This window comes from Hemiscyllium ocellatum, chromosome 33 (genome assembly GCF_020745735.1).
Source record: "Hemiscyllium ocellatum isolate sHemOce1 chromosome 33, sHemOce1.pat.X.cur, whole genome shotgun sequence".
Classification (NCBI taxonomy): Eukaryota; Metazoa; Chordata; class Chondrichthyes; order Orectolobiformes; family Hemiscylliidae; genus Hemiscyllium; species Hemiscyllium ocellatum.
Window position 1 is genome coordinate 2,639,884 of NC_083433.1, and position 20,247 is coordinate 2,660,130.

A 20,247-nucleotide genomic window follows, 5' to 3' on the forward strand; every position below is an offset into this window, starting at 1 on the left:
AGGCGCTCGGCAGACCAACCCGTCGACAGAAATGGATCAGGTCCCGGACCAGATGGACGTTGTCTTGTATCCTCCGGCCCGGGACCATGTAGGACTGGTCCGGGTGAATCATGTGGGCCAGCACGGAAGCCAGGCGAGAAGACAACACCCTGGCGAAGATTTTGTAGTCCGTGCTGAGGAGGGAGACCGGACGCCAGTTCTTCAAGGAACGAAGGTCCCCCTTCTTTGGCAGCAGGACGATGACCGCCCTGCGCCAAGAAAGGGGCAGCTTCCGGCATTTAGACACTCCCCCAGGACCTGTGCGTAGTCGCTCCCCAGGACGTCCCAGAACGCCCTGAAGAACTCCACAGTCAGCTCGTCCAGCCCCAGGGATTTGCCCCTCGAGAGCCGGTCGAGGGCGCCGGTCAGCTCCTCTAAGGTGACGGGAGCGTCGAGCCTTCCGGCGTCCTCCGGGCTGAGCTGCGGCAGGTCCTCCCACAGAACTCTGCGAGCATCCTCGCTGGACGGATCCGGAGAGAACAGGGCCGTGTAATAGGATTGGACGTGGGCCCTGATACCCTCCGGATCCGAGACGAGGGACCCGTCGTCGGCCAGCAGCACAAGGAGCTGCTGACGGGTGCCGCGCCTTTTTTCCAGCGAGTAGAAGAAGGGGGAGCCACGGTCCAGGTCCTGGAGGAGCTGGAGCCGCGACCTCACGTACGCGCCCCGAGCCCCGACGAGCTGCAGGTCCCGGAGCGCGGCCTTCTTCTCTTCGTACACCCCGCGCAGGGCCGGGTCCGCGTCGGGCTGACCGAGGCGTGACTCCAGGTCGAGCATCTCCCTCTCCAACTCCCCGATCCTGGATTTCCGCCTCTTTGTCGACCTCCTCGCGTACTCCTGACAGAAGACGCGGACGTGAGCCTTGCCCACGTCCCACCATAGCCTCAGGGAGGGGAAGCTTCCCCGCTTCCTTCTCCAGCCGGCCCAGAAACGACGAAACGAGTCCCGGAACCGCTCGTCCTCCAGCAGCAGGTTGTTAAAGTGCCAGTACGCGGAGCCCAACCTGGCGGCGAACGGAAGGAGTTCCGCCCACACCAGGCGATGGTCCGTGCACGACACCTGCCGCGTGGAGGCCTTCGGAAAACAGGAGGCGTACGCCCGCGAAACGTACAGGCGGTCGATTCTGGATGCTCCGACCCCAGGCCTCACGAAGGTGAAGGCGATGGAGTCAGGATGGAGATTCCGCCAGACGTCCACCAGGTCGAAGGACTTGATCAAGTCCCCCAACCTCCTCCCCGACGTCGAACTCGTGCGGGCACCGCCGTGGTCCCTGTCCTCGAGGACGCAGTTAAAATCTCCCCCGAGGACGACGCACTGGTTCTCGTCGATGGAAGCGAGATGAGCGGACACTTCTTCAAAGAAGCTCGCTTGCCTCGGCCCGGCCAGGGGAGCGTAGACGTTCACCAAGTGAAGCACCGCGCCCCCCAGCCGAACCGTCAGGTGAAGCAAACGGCCTGGCACTGGCTCCCTGACCCCCAAGATCTCCAGCTGAAAATGCGGGGCCAACAGGATAGCCACCCCGCCAGATCTGCGGGTGAGGTGACTCATGTAGACCCCCCCTCGCCACTCCAGGAGCCAGGTAGCTTCGTCTCCCGGGGTAGTGTGGGCTTCTTGCAGGAAGCACACCGCATACCTCCCGTCCCGAAGGACCGAGAGGGTCTGGAATCTGCGCTGTGACTCCCTGCTGCCGTTGATGTTGAGGCTGGCTATAGTTGTCTCCATGTCGGAAGTATAGTGCAACCACCACCGGTAAACAGTTAACAAAAACTATGTACATTTTTACTGGGAGGACGAGAGAGGGGCACAGAAGTCCCTCGCCCTCACCAGGAGTGCTCCCAGGAAGTTCCTGACTTGCTTTCGCTCATTGACGTCAAGCCCGGGCGCCTGGCGCGCAGCGTGGGCCGACCAGTAGACTCTTTCGAAGGAGCCCCAGCGGTCGAGCGCCAGTTGGGCTCTATCCCGGCGACTCCGAGTTTCCTCAACAAATTCCCGGAGTTCCTCGAAGGGGATGAGGGGGAGATCGGTGGGGGGCACCTGGGACTCGAAAATCTCGCTGGAGACTGACTCCGCGTCGTCCCCGGTGTCTGCCACCGATCCAGAACCCTCCTCCGGGAGGTCGCCTTCGGTCACCGACCCCTCCCCCACCGAGAGGATGGGGGCTGGTCCTACACCGCCAACTGGCCTCAAACCTCCAGTGACCCCACCCCTAGGGTCACCTTCAGTACCTTCCTCGGCACACCCCTTCCCGGAACGCCCCGAGTTCGGGTCGCCGGGCGGCAGAGGCTCGGGGTCCCGCTCCTCTCCCGACACCGGGACGCCTGGCTCCTCGGGGAAAAAGGTCCTCTGGGAGGGAGGAGCAAGGATAACACCTTCCTCCCCTCCACGCCCCAGCAGTGAATAAAAGTCTGTCGTCTGCACCATGGCCCGTGTTGTTTGGGCAGGTCAGGCCATGGTGCAGGACAGTGGGGAGACACCATCGGCTCATCCCCTGGAGAGGGGAAGCGCCACCGGCGCGCTGATAGGATTTCTCCCCCCTCCAAGGGCCGGCGCCTCTTCCCCAGAGAGACAGGGGGGAGTTTATGGGTCTTCCCCTCCCCGCCCGCCTTGGTGGTCATGGGGCCCGAGGTCCCTCCCCCCAGCGTGGCCAGCGTGGGGAGGGTCAGCGGTGTCACTTCCTGCCCCGCCCCTGGTATATCAGGTGATGGCGGGCGGGGCAGGGGCCCAGTTCCCTCTCCGGGGCCCAGAGACACGGTCGCTGCAGGAAGTGGAGCAGCGGTGGTTCCCCCCAGGTTAGTGCCAGGGGGTGGCTGGGTGGGGCGGGGCTCGGTTTCCAGAGGAGGAGTTGAAGCCCTAGGTGTTCCTGTAACGAGGTTGGGGTCGGGGTCAGTGGGACTGGGATCAGGTACGGGTTCGGGGGTCAGGGTTCCCGCACCGGGACAACGCTGGCACGGCCACAGGGGCATTGTTGTGCGGGGGGGGGGGCAGGTCGTGGGCTACGTGGAGGGGAAGGGGAAGGGGAAGGGGATGGGGATAGGGTGGTCTCCCTGTGGGCGGGCTTGACGCGTTGTGTCTTCCTGAGCGCCTTCCGTCCGGTCGGACGCTCGCCCCCCTCCCTGCCAGAGGCTGAGGCATTGGGAGCCTCCGGCTTAGCCCCCGGTGCTGGGGCTTGTGGTGTTGACTTTGGGGGAGGGGGAGTGGGTGCGGCGGCACCACCCGCAGCCGTTGGTGTGGGCTGGGCAGCTTTCTGGGTGGGGCAGTTTTTTCTAATATGCCCCACCTCGCGGCACAGGTGGCACCGTCCACCGTCCAGAAGGCGTGGTATGCCGTGCCCTCATGGAGGACAGTGAACGAGCCCTCCATGACCTCTTCCCGGGCCAGGCAAATAAACACCTGGCGTCGGAAGGAGTATACGTGACGGAGGGCGGGGTCCTTAAGACCGAGCAGGAGCGGTTGAACACCTGACCGGATCTCCCCCAAGGTGTTGAGGTGGGGAAGAAGGAGCTCACTGGCAATGAAGGGCGGGACGTTGGAGATCACGACCCTCTGGGCCGTGACCTCCAAAGGGTCGACTGGCAAATGTGTCCCGCCCACAGTGAGCCCCCTCTCCACGGCCAGGTGGACCGCCTGCTCGGTCTTAAGGAAGAAGACGGCCTTCCCGTACGTGCGGGCCGCAGCGACGATGGCCAGTGGGCCGACCACACTAGCCATGGCCTTACTGCAGGCCTCGATGGTCATGTTGGGATGGAGATAGGCCTTTACCCCCAGGTTGGTCAGGTGCCTGAAGGGGGATGAGGTTGCGGCCGGGGTTGGGCCAGCCGAACCTAAGGCAGCGGCTACCCCGGCGTAGGTCCGGCCGGGCCCTGCGATCTTCGGGCTCGCCATACTCCGGCCCCCGGCAGCAGCGGTGGAGGTGGGCCTCTGGCAGTAGTAGCGGTGGAGTCTTTGGGGAGGTGCCCGAGGCCAGTCACCCGAGGCGAGTCCTAGGCAGCAGTGGTGGAGGCAGGCCTCAGGCAAGTCCTCGGCAGGCCCTCGATTGCAGCAGTGGGGGCAGGCCTATTGGGGGTCCCCAAGACAAGTCCCAGGCAGCCCCAAAATTGAGTCCTGGGCAGCAGCAGTGGAGGTGGGCCTCGGGTTGCAGCAGTGGTAGAAGTTGTGGGGAGTGGCCTCAGGCGAGTCCCATGCTGCGGTGGTGGAGGCAGGCCTCAGGCGACAGCAGTTGAGGCAGCCTCTGTCGAGTCCCAGGCTGGCCCTCGGTTGGGGAGGGACTCCCAGGTAAGTCCAGGCAGCGGCGGTGGAGGTAGGCCGCAGGTCACAGCAGTGGTGGAAGTTGTGGGGAAGGGGCCTCAGGCGAGTCACAGGCTGTAGTGGTGGAGGTAGGCCTCAGGCAGCAGCAGTCGAGGCAGGCTTCTAGCGAGTCCCAGGCTGGCCCTTGGTCCCAGCAGTGGAGGCAGACCTGTTGGGGAGGGACTCCCAGGCAGCAGTGGTGGAGGTGGGCCGCAGGTCGCAGCAGTGGTGGAGGTTGTGGGAAGGGGCCTCAGGCGAGTCCCAGGCAGCGCTGGTGGAGGCAGGCCCGGGCGGGGTCCCAGGCTGGCCCTTGGTCCCAGCAGTGGAGGGACTCCCAAGCAAGTCCCAGGCAGTAGCAGTGGAGGTAGGCCTCAGGTCACACCAGTGGAGGAGGTTGTGGGAAGGAGCCTCAGGCGAGTCCCAGGCAGCGCTGGTGGAGGCAGGCCCGGGCGGGGTCCCAGGGACCAGCAGTGGGAGTGGGCCCCAGGTCAGCTGCAACACTGACTTGACCTGGGCAAGGCCCAGGACTCCAAGCTCTCACTCCTTCCACAGCCGCCTCCTTTCTGCACAGGTGCGTGCACGCACACACAGCCCAAGTGATAGGGAAAACACCCAAGTGGTCTAGTGACAAGCAGTGTTCTTACACTTTTTTTTTCTGTCAGCCAGAACTCCTTGATTGGACCAGATTAACAGCTCCAATCAGGGAAATCATGCTCTATGAGGTCCACCTAACTGACCTTATTACAATCATGACACAGGGCTCTGGGAAAAGAGTGCACCTAATTGGGAAGCTCAACACAGGCATGATGGGCTGAACATCCTCCTGGGCCGCGTTATTCTATAATTCTGGGATATGTACATCAGGGAGAAAGGAATAGAAAGAAACGTTGACAGTGATGACATGGAGTGGAAAGAACTTGCACAAGATCTGCACAACTATCAATGAGGGGTGGGCTGAATGGACTGTTTCTCTGCAGTGTTCTCCATTAAATAAAATTTTTAAAACTGCCTTATGATTTGAGCTAAATGACAGAAACCCTTTTCTACCTTCAGTCATCTCCTGAATAACAAATCCCTTTCCTTCTCGGAGTTCTCCTGTCCGGCTTACCTGTTAAATAAAGGCATAGATGATTGGCATCGACGTTTTTTCACCAGCAAAGGTCAAGAGAATAGGAGGCTCTTCAATGTGATCATCTGTAAATTCAGATTGAGAGCCATGCTGCATCCTGATCGTGCTCATGTGTGTGAATGGCCTTAGACTGGGTTGATGCAGTATGTAAACAGGAAGACGTCACAGATGGTGCTTTAAATTGGACATTGCAGCTGTGATGTGACAGTGTGGGTGTCACCGAAACTGTAATACAGGCACAGGGACTGTCCAGAGGTAACCCCTTCTGCAGCAATGGCACCAGCGATACCTGACCATTAGCACTGTGATCAATCTGTCAGCAGAGCATCTCTTACAATTTTATGTATGTTTGAAAGAACAAAGATATAAAATGGAAGTTGCTTGGAAGTGAAATAGCAGTAGTTGAAGAGTTATTCATCTTCAGCCTGTTCTTATTTAAATAGCATCACAAATTACAGTCGCAAATGAGGAAAAATTAATGCAGCTTTTTCGACTGCAAATGTTAAACACCTCAAAGGACTCCAGATGGAGTCGCTTGTCTGAGGCTTGTGTGATCAAGCTAATGATGTCTGCTGCTCCGTGGTCCTTAGGTTATTGGATTAGAAATGGAAACTACACTCCTCATTTCCTTGAGATCTCTCTGCATATGTGATATCCTTCACAAAATCATACACAAACTTCATATTATGTTTCTCTAACTTCGGCTTTCAATTGATAAATGTTCAAATATCCCACAGTCTCAGCACCATGACTGCGGCATTGTCAGCAGCTAGTGAACCATAAGGATCTAAATGGGAAGTCCATTTGGACAGATAGAGACCCTGCTGGGCAGCCTAAGATTGAGCTGCTGCTCCTCCTCAATCAGCCCATCAAGGAGGGGTCCACTACTTCCAGCTCATTCCAACAGCACACCCACTTCACTGCCATGTCCATTCCTCCCCCGGGTTCTCACCCAGTGTTAGAATCAACCACCAAACACCAGTGTTGTGGCTCTGAGCAACAAGAGAAATTTGTGCATTGTTATCACATGTTCCACATCATCGGGAAATCACAAAAGCTAATTTAGTCACTGTAATAATGTAGGAAATACAGGTACAGCTAGTTCCCACAAAGAAAAATGTAATAAATGACAGATAATCTGTTTTTAATCATATCAATTGAAACATAAACATGGGTTAGAACACGGGGAATACTCATCTTCAAAATAATGCCATGGGGTTTTCTAATGCCCTACCCGAGGGAGCAGAAAGGTCTCAATTTTACATCTCATCTGAAAGATGCTCCTTCAGTAGTTCAACACTCCCTTAGAACAGCCAGTGGCTTGGACTTTGTGAGCAAGTCTCTGGTATAGAGCAACATTTGGAGTGGGAGGTGAGCAGCTAGTTTCTGAACCAGAGCTGACACAGTCTACCTTTGGAGTTACATTACCTTTTTATGTCTTATAGCCAAAGTGGAGACTATGCTGAAACCCTGCTAGGGCCAGAGTGTGGTTTCCTTTGAGTTGTGTACTAGGAGCCAGACATCAAGGACACAGCAAAGGGGTTATGGTTTATACCGATCTGTAGCCTGAGGTAGGTGACCTTACTCGGTTAAGATGTGAGCATGATGAATTTTTAATTTCATTGATGAGAGACTGGGAATTGCAAATTCCACAAATTACCACCTCCAGTGTGGCAAGGCGTTTTAATAAAATGCTATAGTAGTAGGTTAGTGTTTCTGGGATAGCACCTTCCAAACCTACAACCTGTAAGGACAAAGGGGCATCTGTAAGTTCCCCTCTAATTCACAGAACATCCTTCCAACAATACCTGGTTAGAAATATAGATTTGATTGAAAAATAAGTAAGACAGATCAGGTAGAACAATATACATTTTAAAAACATTTAAAGATTTATGTAGGAGTTAATTCCATTCTCATTAGCAGGGAAAGGAGACATGGAGACAACACACAGATGTTATAAAATAAATTAATGTTCAGCACAAAGAACAACAATATAAACAACAGCTTACTCACTAAAAAGGGAGCCTGCAACATTACACTTAGGCATGAATGTAAAATGTTAATCACAGAAGAATTGTTAGGAGTGCCCAAGATCCTTACTGTGTAAGTACCATCAGAAACCAGGAGAAGCCAATACTCAAAAAGTCAGAAAAATGAAATATCCCTACTGATAAATGTTTAATGAAGAATTCTTTTAAGATTGAAGGAATAGGGAGAGATAAAAAATGAATACCTGGTGGTGAAAATGAAACATCTTTACTGATAAACATTTAACAAAGGATTATTTTAAGGTTGAAAGAATAAGGGAGAGCTGAAAGGAATATGAAACATCACAAATAAATTGACTAGATAAAAGCTCACAACTTCAGCAAGGAACCTTCATTAATAATTGAGTAATTTTAAAAATGATACACAATCACATAAAATGGGAGGGCCCTATCTAGAGGGTTGACATTTACACGTAGAAAGCAGAGGGAGACAAACAAAGTCCTTTTACTGAAATTTCAGAAGTATTACAAACACATCGGTAATACTTCGCTAACTCTATTATCTCCTTCCAACGAAGATATCGCACTTGCTCAGGGCTTTAAGTTAAAACTCTACTTTAAATCTCGATGGATATTCTATTCTTAGATATTCTTGTATGTTCTTAGATATTTTTAAATGGTTATAAATAACATCAAATTGGATTCTATTTGATTGGTTTTACGTCTTCCAATAGTGTTTGACACAGCAGTGTACTTATCTACTTAAAATACATCAGAGTCATAAAGATGTACAACACAGACACAGACCCTTCAGTCCAACTCATCCATTCTGACCAGATATCCCAACCTAATCTAGTCCCACTTGCTAGCACCCGGCCCATATCCCTCCAAACCCTTCCTATTCATATACCCATCCAAATGCCTTTTAAATATTGTAATTGTACCAGCCTCCACCACTTCCTCTGGCAGCTCATTCCAGACAGATACCACCCTCCATGTGAAAAAGATGTCCCTTAGGTCCCTTTTAAATCTTTCCCTCTCACCTTAAAACTATACCCTCTAATTTGGACTCCGCTACCCTGGGGAAAAGGCTTTGGCTATTCGCTGTATCCATGCCTCTCATGAAGTGGGGAAGTGTACCTTATGAAGAGAAAACACCCAGACCATTTAAATATCTGTATGTTCAAGTATAATGAAAGTTTATTAAAATTAAGCCAGCTATTCGGAGAATGGCAACATTTCTTACAAAACCCAAAAACCTGACGCATTTGTGAAATTGACTAGGCAGAAGTTATCGAGAATTGTGTTACCAGTTATTGTGGTGAGGCCACAGTGGAGTATTGTGTGCAGTTTTGGTCACCACATCACAGGGAGGATGTAATTGATCTGGAGAGAGTGCGGAGAAGATTAAATGGAATGTCGCCAGGGCTGGAGAATTGTAGCTACGAAGGCGAGGTTAGGGAGTTTGGAGTTGTTTTCCTTAGAACCGAGATGATTGAGGGGTGACATGATTGAGGTAACAAAATTGTGAGGAATAGAGATAGAGTAGACAGGAGGAACCTGGTTCCCTTTGGCAGAGAGAGAGATCAAAAACCAGGGTCATCGATTCAAGCAAAGATGGCAAAAGGATTGGAGGGTATGTGGGAAAAACAACTTTTTATGCAGAGGTTGGTGGGTGTCTGGAATTCGCTGCTTGAGTTGATAGTGGAGGCAGAGACCCTAAACTCTTTAAAAAAAATACTTGAATCTGCACTTTGAGTGCTATAAGCTGAGGGTTATGGGTGGTGTGCAGGTAGGTGGGATTGTTCTAAAACTCTGGGTCTAAGTTATCTCTAAAAAGTGTCAATGCTATAAGTCACTTCATCATGACTTGTTACTATATTGCTATGCCATCACTGTCAACGGGTTAAATCTCAGAGCTGCCTTCCTCGGAGCACTGTGGTGGACCCACAATACATGAAATGCAGAACTTTATGAAGAAGCTAGTCCCACCATCTCAGGGAGCATTTGGGAATGAATAACCAACATTGGCCTTGTCAGTCACATCCCACTTCCATGACTACATAAAGAAACGTATGTAGCCTCTTGGCAATGATTTAGATTAACGTTTGGAGAATTTCTGTTGAAAGCTGGACAACAGAGATATCTGGGATTTGCAAATAAACACGACATGTTGCTATTGTATCTTCAGCTCTTTTAATGGTTCAGGATGTAACAGAATTGATAATAAAACACCACAAATTACCTCACAGTATTAAAAGATTTGAACAAGTTATCATTTAAAAAAGCATCGACAGATCACCAATGTTCAGCATCTGCTACTGAGAATAACTGATGTAAATTCTCACACTCTGATCAGGACTGAGTGCACTGAGTATGAGTTTTCTTGCAATTATCATGTCACAATCAATGATCCACAGATGAACACATGCTGACAAGACACATTTACTGTATTCAACAGAAAAATGCTGGAAATTCACACATTGTGTCATTTACAAGCATCAGGCTCCGAACTACTGCCAGTGAGTTTGGCAAACAGACAGTTGCTTCACATCTTCCTCCCTAGCTTGTTATCGGCCTCTTTAATTGGCAGAGTGACATCAGTCAAGGATTACCATCTCCCTAGGATTGCCCTGAGCTCTCCTGTGATTGTAGATTCATCTCCAGAACACTGATTGCAGGAGACACTCAGCAGAGAAATCAGAGAGGTACCTTAACAGAGCTTTGTTTGAAATATTTTTGCTCATTAGAACAACGTTAGAAGTGAGAGGAGAAAAAGGCGTTTAAAATGATCAAATCTCCAGGTATGAACCCAGTCAGAGGTGGCAAGCTTGTATTAACTATTGATGGCATCAATGGTGAATCATTGTCTCTGAGGGTCAAGCTGTGGTTCATGGTCAGGACTATACTTGTTATGGCTCTTATACTGAAAGATTGGAGAATTTGGATCTGTTTAATTTAGAGAAAAGACTAAGTGGAGATCTGAAAGGCATTTTAAAAATTGTCCACAATCTGGACAGAGTGGAGACAGAGAACTGGTCCCTGTTCAGAGGAGAATCAAGGGCAAGAGGTCATAGATTCAAAATGTTTTGCATAAAAAGCTAAGGCAAAGTAAAAGAAACATTTTCACACTAAATGGTTCAGGTCAGAGTTCTCTCTAAGCTGCCCAGTTCTGTACACAACCATTCAGAGAGACTGCAATGCATTGCCTTGACATGTGATGGAGGAAGGTTCAACAGAGGCATTCAGGGAGGCATTGGATGGTTATTTAAATCGAAACAGCATGGAAGGTGTTAGGGAAAAGGCAGGAAATTTGCATTAAATCAAAATGCTCAAAGAGTTGGTGCAACCTGATGGGCTGGACAACCTCCTTGTCCACCAGAGCAATTCCGCGATTCTTAGTGCGGATGTTCGTTAATGTTCAGTGTGTGAGTGGCACAGTCTAAAAGCTCAGGCTGATGTCAACAGGCAGTCATTACTGCTTTCTGACACCAGGTACCAGCACAGTGACTTTCTGAGCTGGAAGGTGAATTACAGACACCAAGACATGTCAGGGAGGATGCAAGTAGACGTTGGAATATAGAAGCACCGTTGTGCTACTGAGACTTTATAAAGCTCTGGTTAGGCCCCATTTGGATTACTGTGTCCAGTTTTGGTCCCCACACCTCAGGAAGGACATACTGGCACTGGAACGTGTCCAGCGGAGATTCACACGGATGATCCCTGGAATGGTTGGTCTAACATATGAGGAACGGCTGAGAATCCTGGGATTGTATTCATTGGAGTTTAGAAGATTAAGGGGAGACTTAATAGAGACGTACAAGATAATACATGGCTTGGAAAGGGTGGACGCTAGGAAATTGTTTCTGTTAGGCAAGGAGACTAGGACCCGTGGACACAGCCTTAAAATTAGAGGGGGTCAATTCAGAACAGAAATGCGGAGACATTTCTTCAGCCAGAGAGTGGTGGGCCTGTGGAATCCATTGCCGCAGAGTGCAGTGGAGGCGACAAGGGGCTGAAACGTTATCAGGAATCGGTCGGAATGTGGATTTGAAATTAATGTCAGACCTGCCATGATCTTATTGAATAAGAGTTGAGTGGCCTTCTATTGCTCCTGATTTGCAGGTGTTTATACTGCTCTCCTGTGTTCTGATGTCACTTCAGCCAGTTCATGAGGCAGATAATCCTTTGTGGGGATCAAGTCTCTGAACAAGACATTCCAACACCCACAGTAATTTGCTTTTATTAAGACATTTCTGTGGTTGTTCCACCACACCCCACAGCTGTTCAAACCAAACATCACTTAAGTATTTGCAACTGTTAAAACTTTGGCAACAATTGTGATATCAGCACAAATAAAGGCCACAGAAAACAAGCCGGTGATAAATCGCAGTGATAGTGACCACCTCCTCCATCCTATCCTCAGTCTATCCCCAGGTCTATACTGCAATGAGTCCTGGCTGTTTTGGAGAGCTCACATGTAACCCTGTTTTATTGGAATAAAAACTGAACTTGCTGGAAAACTCAACAGATCGAGCAACATCAGTTCCAAAGAAGCCTTGATCAGACGCGAAATGTTAACCCTGTTTCTCTCCATACATATGCTGCCAGACTTGCTGAGTTTCTCCAGCACTTCTGGTTTTTATTTCAGATCTCCAGAACCTGCAGTAGTTTATCAGTTTTCTGTCTGTTTTATTGGCCCCAGCAGGAGTTCTAGGTCACTAATATTCCACAGTGTTGGCCATTTAACATCAAAGTTTGAAATGACAGAACAGTTTCCTGAAACATTGGGAACCGAAGGGGACAGAGTGAATTGTGCACAGTGAGGGCGAGGGATTAACTTTGGCTATTGAAGAGAACTTTCTGCAGGAGTAGGATTCAGACACTCCAGGATCAGTCCAGAATTTATCAGAGGATTGACAACAACAAAACGATTAGGAGTTCCTGCCAGGAGACTGAGTCCTGGGCTAGTCAGAGACCCTGGCTCCACATGCACCTGAGCAGGGCAAAAGCAGAAAGTTCAACCGTGTGAGATTGTGAGATCAGGGAAAGGGGAGGACGGTGGGATATTCCACTAGGTTGTGAATTATTGACAGACCAGAAATAGAAAATTTCCTTATATCATAAAAGAATCGGTGGAAGGTTGAGAGAGGAACTGGAATGTGATTCAGAGAGTGAGAATCACCTCTGGTGTCAGGGCGGGAAACCTCATCTATTTTCCCTTCCCCAAACCATATGGGAGCTAGACCCACTGCAATCTATGCTGGAATGGTCTGCCATGCTGCCTACAGAGGCTTGTTCTCAGAACAAACACTCAGGGCATTCATCCTCCAGCAGGGAAAATACATGGTGCACAAATTGTAATGAGGAATGCGTCCGTGCGTCAGGGCTTTGGGTTGGACTTCCCGGGATATCGATCGTTTTACTCTCAATCCTGCTGATTTAAGGTTTTTGTTTTAGACAGAATTCCTGTTAGCACTGAACAATGTTTTCACAACCACTCAGAGACTAGTTCAGCCCCCAGGGTCACCGGCTGCTCTGTCCCCTGTAGGTACCTGTAGCAAATTGAAGGAATGGCAGAGATAGCAGAAAGCTGGTTTGGTCCATGCCTCGCTCAGTGAAGTGCAGGCCAGGGACCAACTGTTAATCCTGCTCTGAGTCTTTATTCTCACGACATCTCTGGAAGGGCCACTTTGTAGCCCCCCCAAACAGCTCGGTGCTGCTGCCCTCCCATGAGATGATGTTGCCCATGATGCTGGTGGAGCAGTTGGCAATGCTCTGGATCTCCACTGGAGTTAGAATCCGGTCCCATACGTTGAATTCTGCCAACTCCCCAACAAAAGCTTGTGTAGCATCAAAACTTCCCCCAGCCACATCCTGCAAAGTGGAACAAAGGTGCAATCACACCAACATCTTGACCAGTTTGATGTGGAATATAGACACAGAGCATGGGATAGTTAGAGCATTGTAACATGGAGCATAAGGGCTTTCACCAACAGCACTACAGTGTTCCAGGTGTGGCCGAGTCACATCAGGGCTTTTTTTAGATTAGATTAGATTACTTACAGTGTGGAAACAGGCCCTTTGGCCCAACAAGTCCACACCGACCCGCCGAAGCGCAACCCACGCATACCCCTACACCTACCCCTTACCTAACACTACGGGCAATTTAGCATGGCCAATTCACCTGACCTGCACATCTTTGGACTGTGGGAGGAAACTGGAGCACCCGGAGGAAACCCACGCAGACACGGGGAGAATGTGCAAACTCCACACAGTCAGTCACCTGAGGCGGGAATTGAACCCGGGTCTCAGGCGCTGTGAGACAGCAGTGCTAACCACTGTGCCACCGTGCCACCCACAAGACTAGAGCCAAGAGAAGGATTTTACTCATCACCTCACATCAAGAGAGACAGCAGGCCATTCAGCCCCTTCAGCTCTCAGCAATTAGTTAGAGTAAGTGTGCAAAATGTCTTACTTTTGGATTGCATTTGATCGCACACTGAGAGAAAGGATGAAGGAGGTGGAGGGAGAGAGGAAAGAGAGGGAGCAAGGTGTGGGCTGGGTAGATGAAGAGGTGTGTGAAAGGGAAGTTGTTAGGAAAACGGAAATGGGGATAGGAAAGAGAAAGGGGATGTAAGGGAGGAAGACTTGGAGAGTGGAGGAGGAGATATGGAGGGAGGGGTGAGAAAGGGAGTAGAAAGTAGACAGAAGGAGGTAGGGGAGGAGTAAGGAACTGGAGGGAATGGGAGAGTTGCTGACTGTTACTATTATTTTCATAGTTTTGAGGGTTTACTGTTTATACCAATGACTGAGTTTGTACTTAGGTCTGTAGTTAGCTGATTAAGCTGTTTTTTTCCAATAGTAAGTCTTGTAACAACAAAGTGTAACAACAATTAGAGTATGATGTTGGTTGTTGGAGAACGGGCAAGCTGGACTGACCGATTCATTAATGTCTTTGTATACAATATCTCTGTTGAGGTTTGCAAATCTCAGTCCTACTGTAAGTGTAACATTGGTCACACCGAGCAGGTCAAACAGCGTCAAAAACAGGCAATATGACAGAAAACTGGAGATTCATGTCACTCATCATCATTCCACCATTGCCACACTTCACCTCTTGGTGCTGGGGTATTGAGGAGTTTCCTGATACCCACCTGCTCCTGCCCAAGGACTAGAGTCCCGCCTGGTTTGATGGAGTGCCAAGGAGCCAGATTATCCCCCAATCCTTGCTGCTTGCCATCTTGGTATGCCTCCCACACACCATCCCTGGTTGTCCAAGTAATGCATACATGATGCCATTCTCCATCTTTAATCTCCAAAGGGAGGCGGGTCACCTACAAACATAATAATTATTATATCCTTCTTTGCTGGAGTGCAGAATTTGCCCTAGTAAACAGAAATCTCCCCATAGAGGGCTCCTTCTATGTTTCACATATCTAATCAATTTTAAGGCAGACAAAGCATGTGCTTCTATATATTTCCATGGCTAGTTTTCCCAGAACAGATCGCCAGAGGCCTAAGCTTGAGGGACACCACTCTGTATCAAGCATATTTGACCAGGAATTTCTTCTGTTCTCACTGTCTGGTCATTGGTGGTTACAGACTGATTCTTAACTTGTTTGACCACATTGTGAATGCACCTTCCTTGGTCATTTAACCCTAGAGTGGGACTTGAACCTGGCTCAGAGGCAGGGATACTACCAATTTACTATAAAACCTCCGACTAAACTAGAGGAACAAAAGATCATTTTCTGTTTGGACACCTTACAGCCTCAAGGACACAATGTTGAATTCCATAATTTCAGAGCATAACCATTTTCATTACATCCTCCCACTCTCACCTCGTGGTGTCTGTTTTGGATCTTGCTAACTTTGCTCCCAGGAAAGTGGATCCATTTCTTTCTATTTCATCCATTCATTTGCATCCATTTTACATCTCTATCTCTTCTTTACCACCATTAGTGCCCCTTTATCTTTTTCTCTGGGTGCCTTCGCAATCTGTTCCACTTGCTGCTCCTCCCTCACGATATAAAACCCCCCATTTTCCAGCCCTTTTCATTTCTGAGGAAAAGTCATATCAGGCTGTTAATGTTAATTCTGTTTCTCTCTCCAAATGATGCTGTAACTTTCTCCAGAACTCTCGAGCTTTATTTCATGCCTTCAGCATCCAGACTGTTTTGCTTTAATAATTCCCAATAAACATCAATCACCTCAATATATAGCAATCACCTTATAAATCATCTAATAGACAGAAACCCCCTCAACACACTGCAATCTCCCCAGTAAATAGCCATCACCCCAATACATGTCAATGTCCCCAACAGTCAATAATCTAAACATGTGATTTCCTTGAGGTGGATGAAATATAATGAATCCAATGTCTAATTTACTTGTGATGTTGTGAAAAGTTAATTTCAAGAGCATGAACCATTATTTGCTTCCCCCTGCTGAGTCAACGGAGATCAAATCAATCGTTCCCCTGGCAGTCGCTCAGCTCAGACTCTCTGTCAACTGCAACCTTTAGTTAATTAACGCAATTGCTAAATAAATGAACACTTACCCTGTCATTGATCAGCAGCTCGATGGGATTCTTGCCCCACTCAAGTAAGACCAGTTCATTCACCTGCCCAGGAACTGCGTATGAGAATGGGGTTCCAATGCCCACAGTGGCCTTAGACTTCAGCCACAGGCAGACAGTCAGTGTAGAAAGCTCTGGCAGGCTCTGCTTCATTCGTGCATACATGTAGTTCGTTCTCACCGGGAATGAGATTTTGTAACCTTCTTGCAACTTATAGACAGCTGTTTCTGTTACGAAGAATTTTAAATGGTTTACTTTAAGCCTCTACAATCACTTGCCCAGTGTTCAAAGTTCCACTTTGAAGACTTTAGCTCAACAATCTAAGCTGACCCCCCAGTGCAGTACTGAAGGACTGCTGTGTTGTCTGAGTTGCTGTCTTTCAGTTAAATTGTTAAACCAAGGCCCTTCAGCCCTCCCAGTTGAAAGAAAAAGTACATGAATAGGAAAGGTTTGGAGGGATATGGACCAGGAATGGGCAGGTGGGACTAGTCGAGTTTGGGATTATGTTCAGCATTAATTGTTGGACCAAAGGGTCTACTTCTGTGCTATATGATTCTATACTCTAAGTCTCAAAGTCTAAGGATAAAGGATAAGCCATTTAGGACTGAAATGAGACATTTCTTCACCCAGAGAGTGGTAAGCCTGTGGAATTCTCTGCCACAATTGGCAATTAAGGTCAATATGCTGAATGTTTTCAAGAAGGAGTTAGATGTAGTTCTTAGGCTAGAAAGGTCAAAGAAAGTGGAGTGGAATCAGAAAACGGCAGAAGTGAGGACTGCAGATGTTGGAAACCAGAGTTTAGATTGGAGTGGTGCTAGAAGAGCACAGCAGGTCAGGCAGCATCCAAGGAGCAGGAAAATTGATGTTTCCGGCAAAAGCCCTTCATCAGGAATTCCTGATATGTTGATTTTCCTGCTTCTCGGATGCTGCCTGACCTGCTGTGCTTTTCCAGCACCACTCTGATCTAGACTCTGGAATCAGAAAAAAGCAGTTGGATGATCATATTGAAAGGCAGACCAGGCTCGAAGGGCTGAATAGCCTCCTCCTGCTCCTCGTTTCAATGTTTCTCAGAGTAATGGTTTGTACCTAGCTTCCTGGCCATTCTCTCAATCAGCATCAGTAAAACAGATTATCAGGTCTTTGTCACATCACTGTTTTGGGAGAATTTATTGTATGTTTTCCATCCTCATTGTGTGCTACTGTTACTGCATTAAGGTACTTGGTTTCCCTAGTATAATTCTCCAAAGTTTTCACTCTCAACAGGGGAAGCACAACTTTAATATTACTTATTACTACAATATTAATTATTGATAGGGCTTGGGATACCAACCTGTCAGAAACAACTGGATTTTTTTCCCACTTAACATGCTATAGATAATAATGACTCCCCCATCAACCTTGTCTATATAACCTCCTCCAATCCTATGACCCTCCAAGATTTTTGCACACCAGCAATTCTGGCCAGTCTCAAATGCTCGATTTTAATGACTCCGTGATTAGTGGTCATGTCTTCGGCTGCCTGTGGTTCTAAAGTCTGGAATTCCCTCCCAGAACCTCTCCAGCTTCCAATCAATGCTAGCTTGAAGGAAGTAGGGGATGCAGAAGAAATCTAAGTTGAAGGAGTGCAGGATACTTGGAGGGTAATAGGGATGGAGAAGATTTTAAAGGAAATTTCTGACCTATTTCCCAGCACCAAAGCAGTTTAGGAAAAATCGGTTATGTAACAATTACCTCGCTGTCTCCTAAACCCGACTCTTATCAGCTTCATCTCCACCCTTTAAAACCTCCTTCAAAACTGCACTTCCCCTGTTGTCTGCAACACCTCCCTCAATGTCCTCAGTATCAGCTTTTCCTCCATGATCTCCCTTGTGTTAGTCAACGTATTACAATCATTGTTGTGAACCAGTTGATACTAAAGTGTCCATTCTAATTCAGGAAAGCTGTAATGTGTCAGTTTACCTCTTGGACTCGCACTGGCTTGCAGTCTCTGCGTATAACCCCAGCTAATGGATCTTAGTGAGGTCTGCTTCCCTTCTACCCAGCGTGGGAGAGGGGCTGGTCCAGTCTCTCTTGATATGTGCTCCTGGAGACAGGAATGCACAATGAAGAGCCAGCCATATAATCCCTCACATCCCAGGCCTGTCAATTCACCTTTAACTTTTAACCCTATCCTGAGCCTTACCTTTTTCCAATTTGTCAATACGTTGGTGAAGGGACTCCAGTTGTTCCTCCAGGAGATGCTTCTGACGGTCACTCTTGTTCTGCAGTAAGGATCGTTCTTTCTCCAGGTCTGAGAGTTTGGAGAGCAGCTGAGCTTCCAGCTCCTGGATCTGCAGGTAGATATGACCCCGGGATTGGCCAGAGAGTGCAAACATGGAGGAAACATTGCCCCGAGCCAGCAGCTGCCCCTGCTCCCCACCGGAGATAGCAAACACATAACAATCAGTGTTATTGTCACAGACAAGAGAACAGGAATTATCATCAGTCAGGTGCAGGTACCCATGGTTACCGTTTTCAGGGGTACTACAGCACTATTGTGGTTCTGTTCGCCGAGCTGGGAGTTTTTGTTGCAAACGTTTCATCCCCTGTCTAGGTGACATCCTCAGGGCTTGGGAGCCTCCTGTGAAGCACTTCTGTGATGTTTCCTCCGGCATTTACAGTGGTTTGTCTCTGCCGCTTCCGGTTGTCAGTTGCTGTCCGCTGCAGTGGCCGGTATATTGGGTCCAGGTCGATGTGTTTGTTGATAGAATCAGTGGATGAGTGCCATGCCTCTAGGAATTCCCTGGCTGTTCTCTGTAACTGACAACCGGAAGCGGCAGAGACAAACCACTATAAATGCCGGAGGAAACATCACAGAAGCGCTTCACAGGAGGCTCCCAAGCCCTGAGGATGTCACCTAGACAGGGGGCGAAACGTTTGCAACAAAAACTCCCAGCTCGGCGAAAAGAACCACAACAACAAGCACCCAAGCTACAAATTTTCTCCCAAACTTTGTACTACAGCACTAACAGGAATCCTGAGGCCGAACTACATTACTTCATGGAGTCATCTTCTAAGCTACATTCAGTATCTTGATAGCTTCCAATTGCAGTAGGGTGTTATAAGTCATTTCAGTGGTGTATATTTTTCTGTTGTTCACAGGATTGTTACAGCACAGAAGTAGGCCATTCAGCCCATCATACCTGTACTGTTATTGAGATAGTCAAATTTTACTACTTATAAGTTTACAGTATGAAAAATCTCAAATTGCATATCTCTTTAAGTGCCAGATATGACAATATGACATTCAGAGAAAAGTTGTGGTTAAAGTCAGGAAGGGACCAAGGCACTCAGTTTTCCAATTGTTACTCTTGGCAAAGTACAAGCTTAGGCTGATAGTTAGAACGTACAGATTAGGTTAGAATCCCAACAGTATGGTACGAGGCCACTCCACCCAACAAGCCCACACAGACCCTCCAAAGAATAACCCACCCAGACCCAATCCCCTCTGACTCATGCACCTAACGCTATGGACCATCACCAATTCACCTGACCCGCACATTTCTGGACTAAAGTCAAACTGGATCGAAGGGAATGATTCATGTGTCAAGTTGTCATGGAAGATTTGTGACCCCTTCCCACTGGTCAAGAATCATAATCAATTAACATTTCTTAGTTCTGTTAGCACACGTGCACCGAATCAGTTTAAAATGTGAAGTCATCTTCAAATTAAAGATGAACAGGAGGGCACAGTACTGAGAGCTTAGCTCGAGTAAAGGGGTAGTCCTCATCAGGAGGATATTTATTAAAGGAGGCATCTGGTAGAAGAGTAGGTATGGAGAGTTAAAGGGAGAGCTCAACTGAGGAGTTAAGAGGCAGCTAAAGAAATTGTTAAAGATATAGAGCTTGGGAAATGGAGGGAGTAAAACAGCAACAACTAGTATAATTGTAGAGAAAGAGGGCAGCGAGTACAAAGTGAACAACAGCAGTGTTTGGGTAATTAAATGTGAGATATTACGGATGAGTTTATACACTTATATTAAGATGCTAAAGGACCAGCCTCAAGGACCAAAAAAATATTTTTTAATGTCCTGAGATGGAGAGGAGTTGCAAACTGACATGTGTTGAACATATGTATCCTGTCATACCTCCAACGTTGCAGTGCTAACTATTAGTCTTTTCATTGTCCAATAAAATTTGTTTGTTTGCCTTTATGTTAATGATTGTCTTTTTCACCAGGATCACAA

The 20,247-nt window shown here is 48.3% G+C and overlaps 1 protein-coding gene across 1 annotated transcript in view; it reads right to left on the minus strand.

The window, feature by feature from the left end:
* Positions 1-13,083: 13,083 nt before the first annotated feature.
* The window catches only part of LOC132831173 (neuronal pentraxin-2-like), a 28,718-nt gene continuing 21,554 nt past the window's right edge, over positions 13,084-20,247 (minus strand). Inside the window, exons 2-5 of the mRNA XM_060849184.1 lie at positions 18,204-18,429; positions 16,004-16,248; positions 14,598-14,777; positions 13,084-13,317 (exon numbers count right to left, since the gene is read on the minus strand). Of these exons, the coding sequence (XP_060705167.1) occupies positions 13,084-13,317; positions 14,598-14,777; positions 16,004-16,248; positions 18,204-18,429 (885 nt within the window). The remainder of the gene's footprint in view (positions 13,318-14,597; positions 14,778-16,003; positions 16,249-18,203; positions 18,430-20,247) is intronic.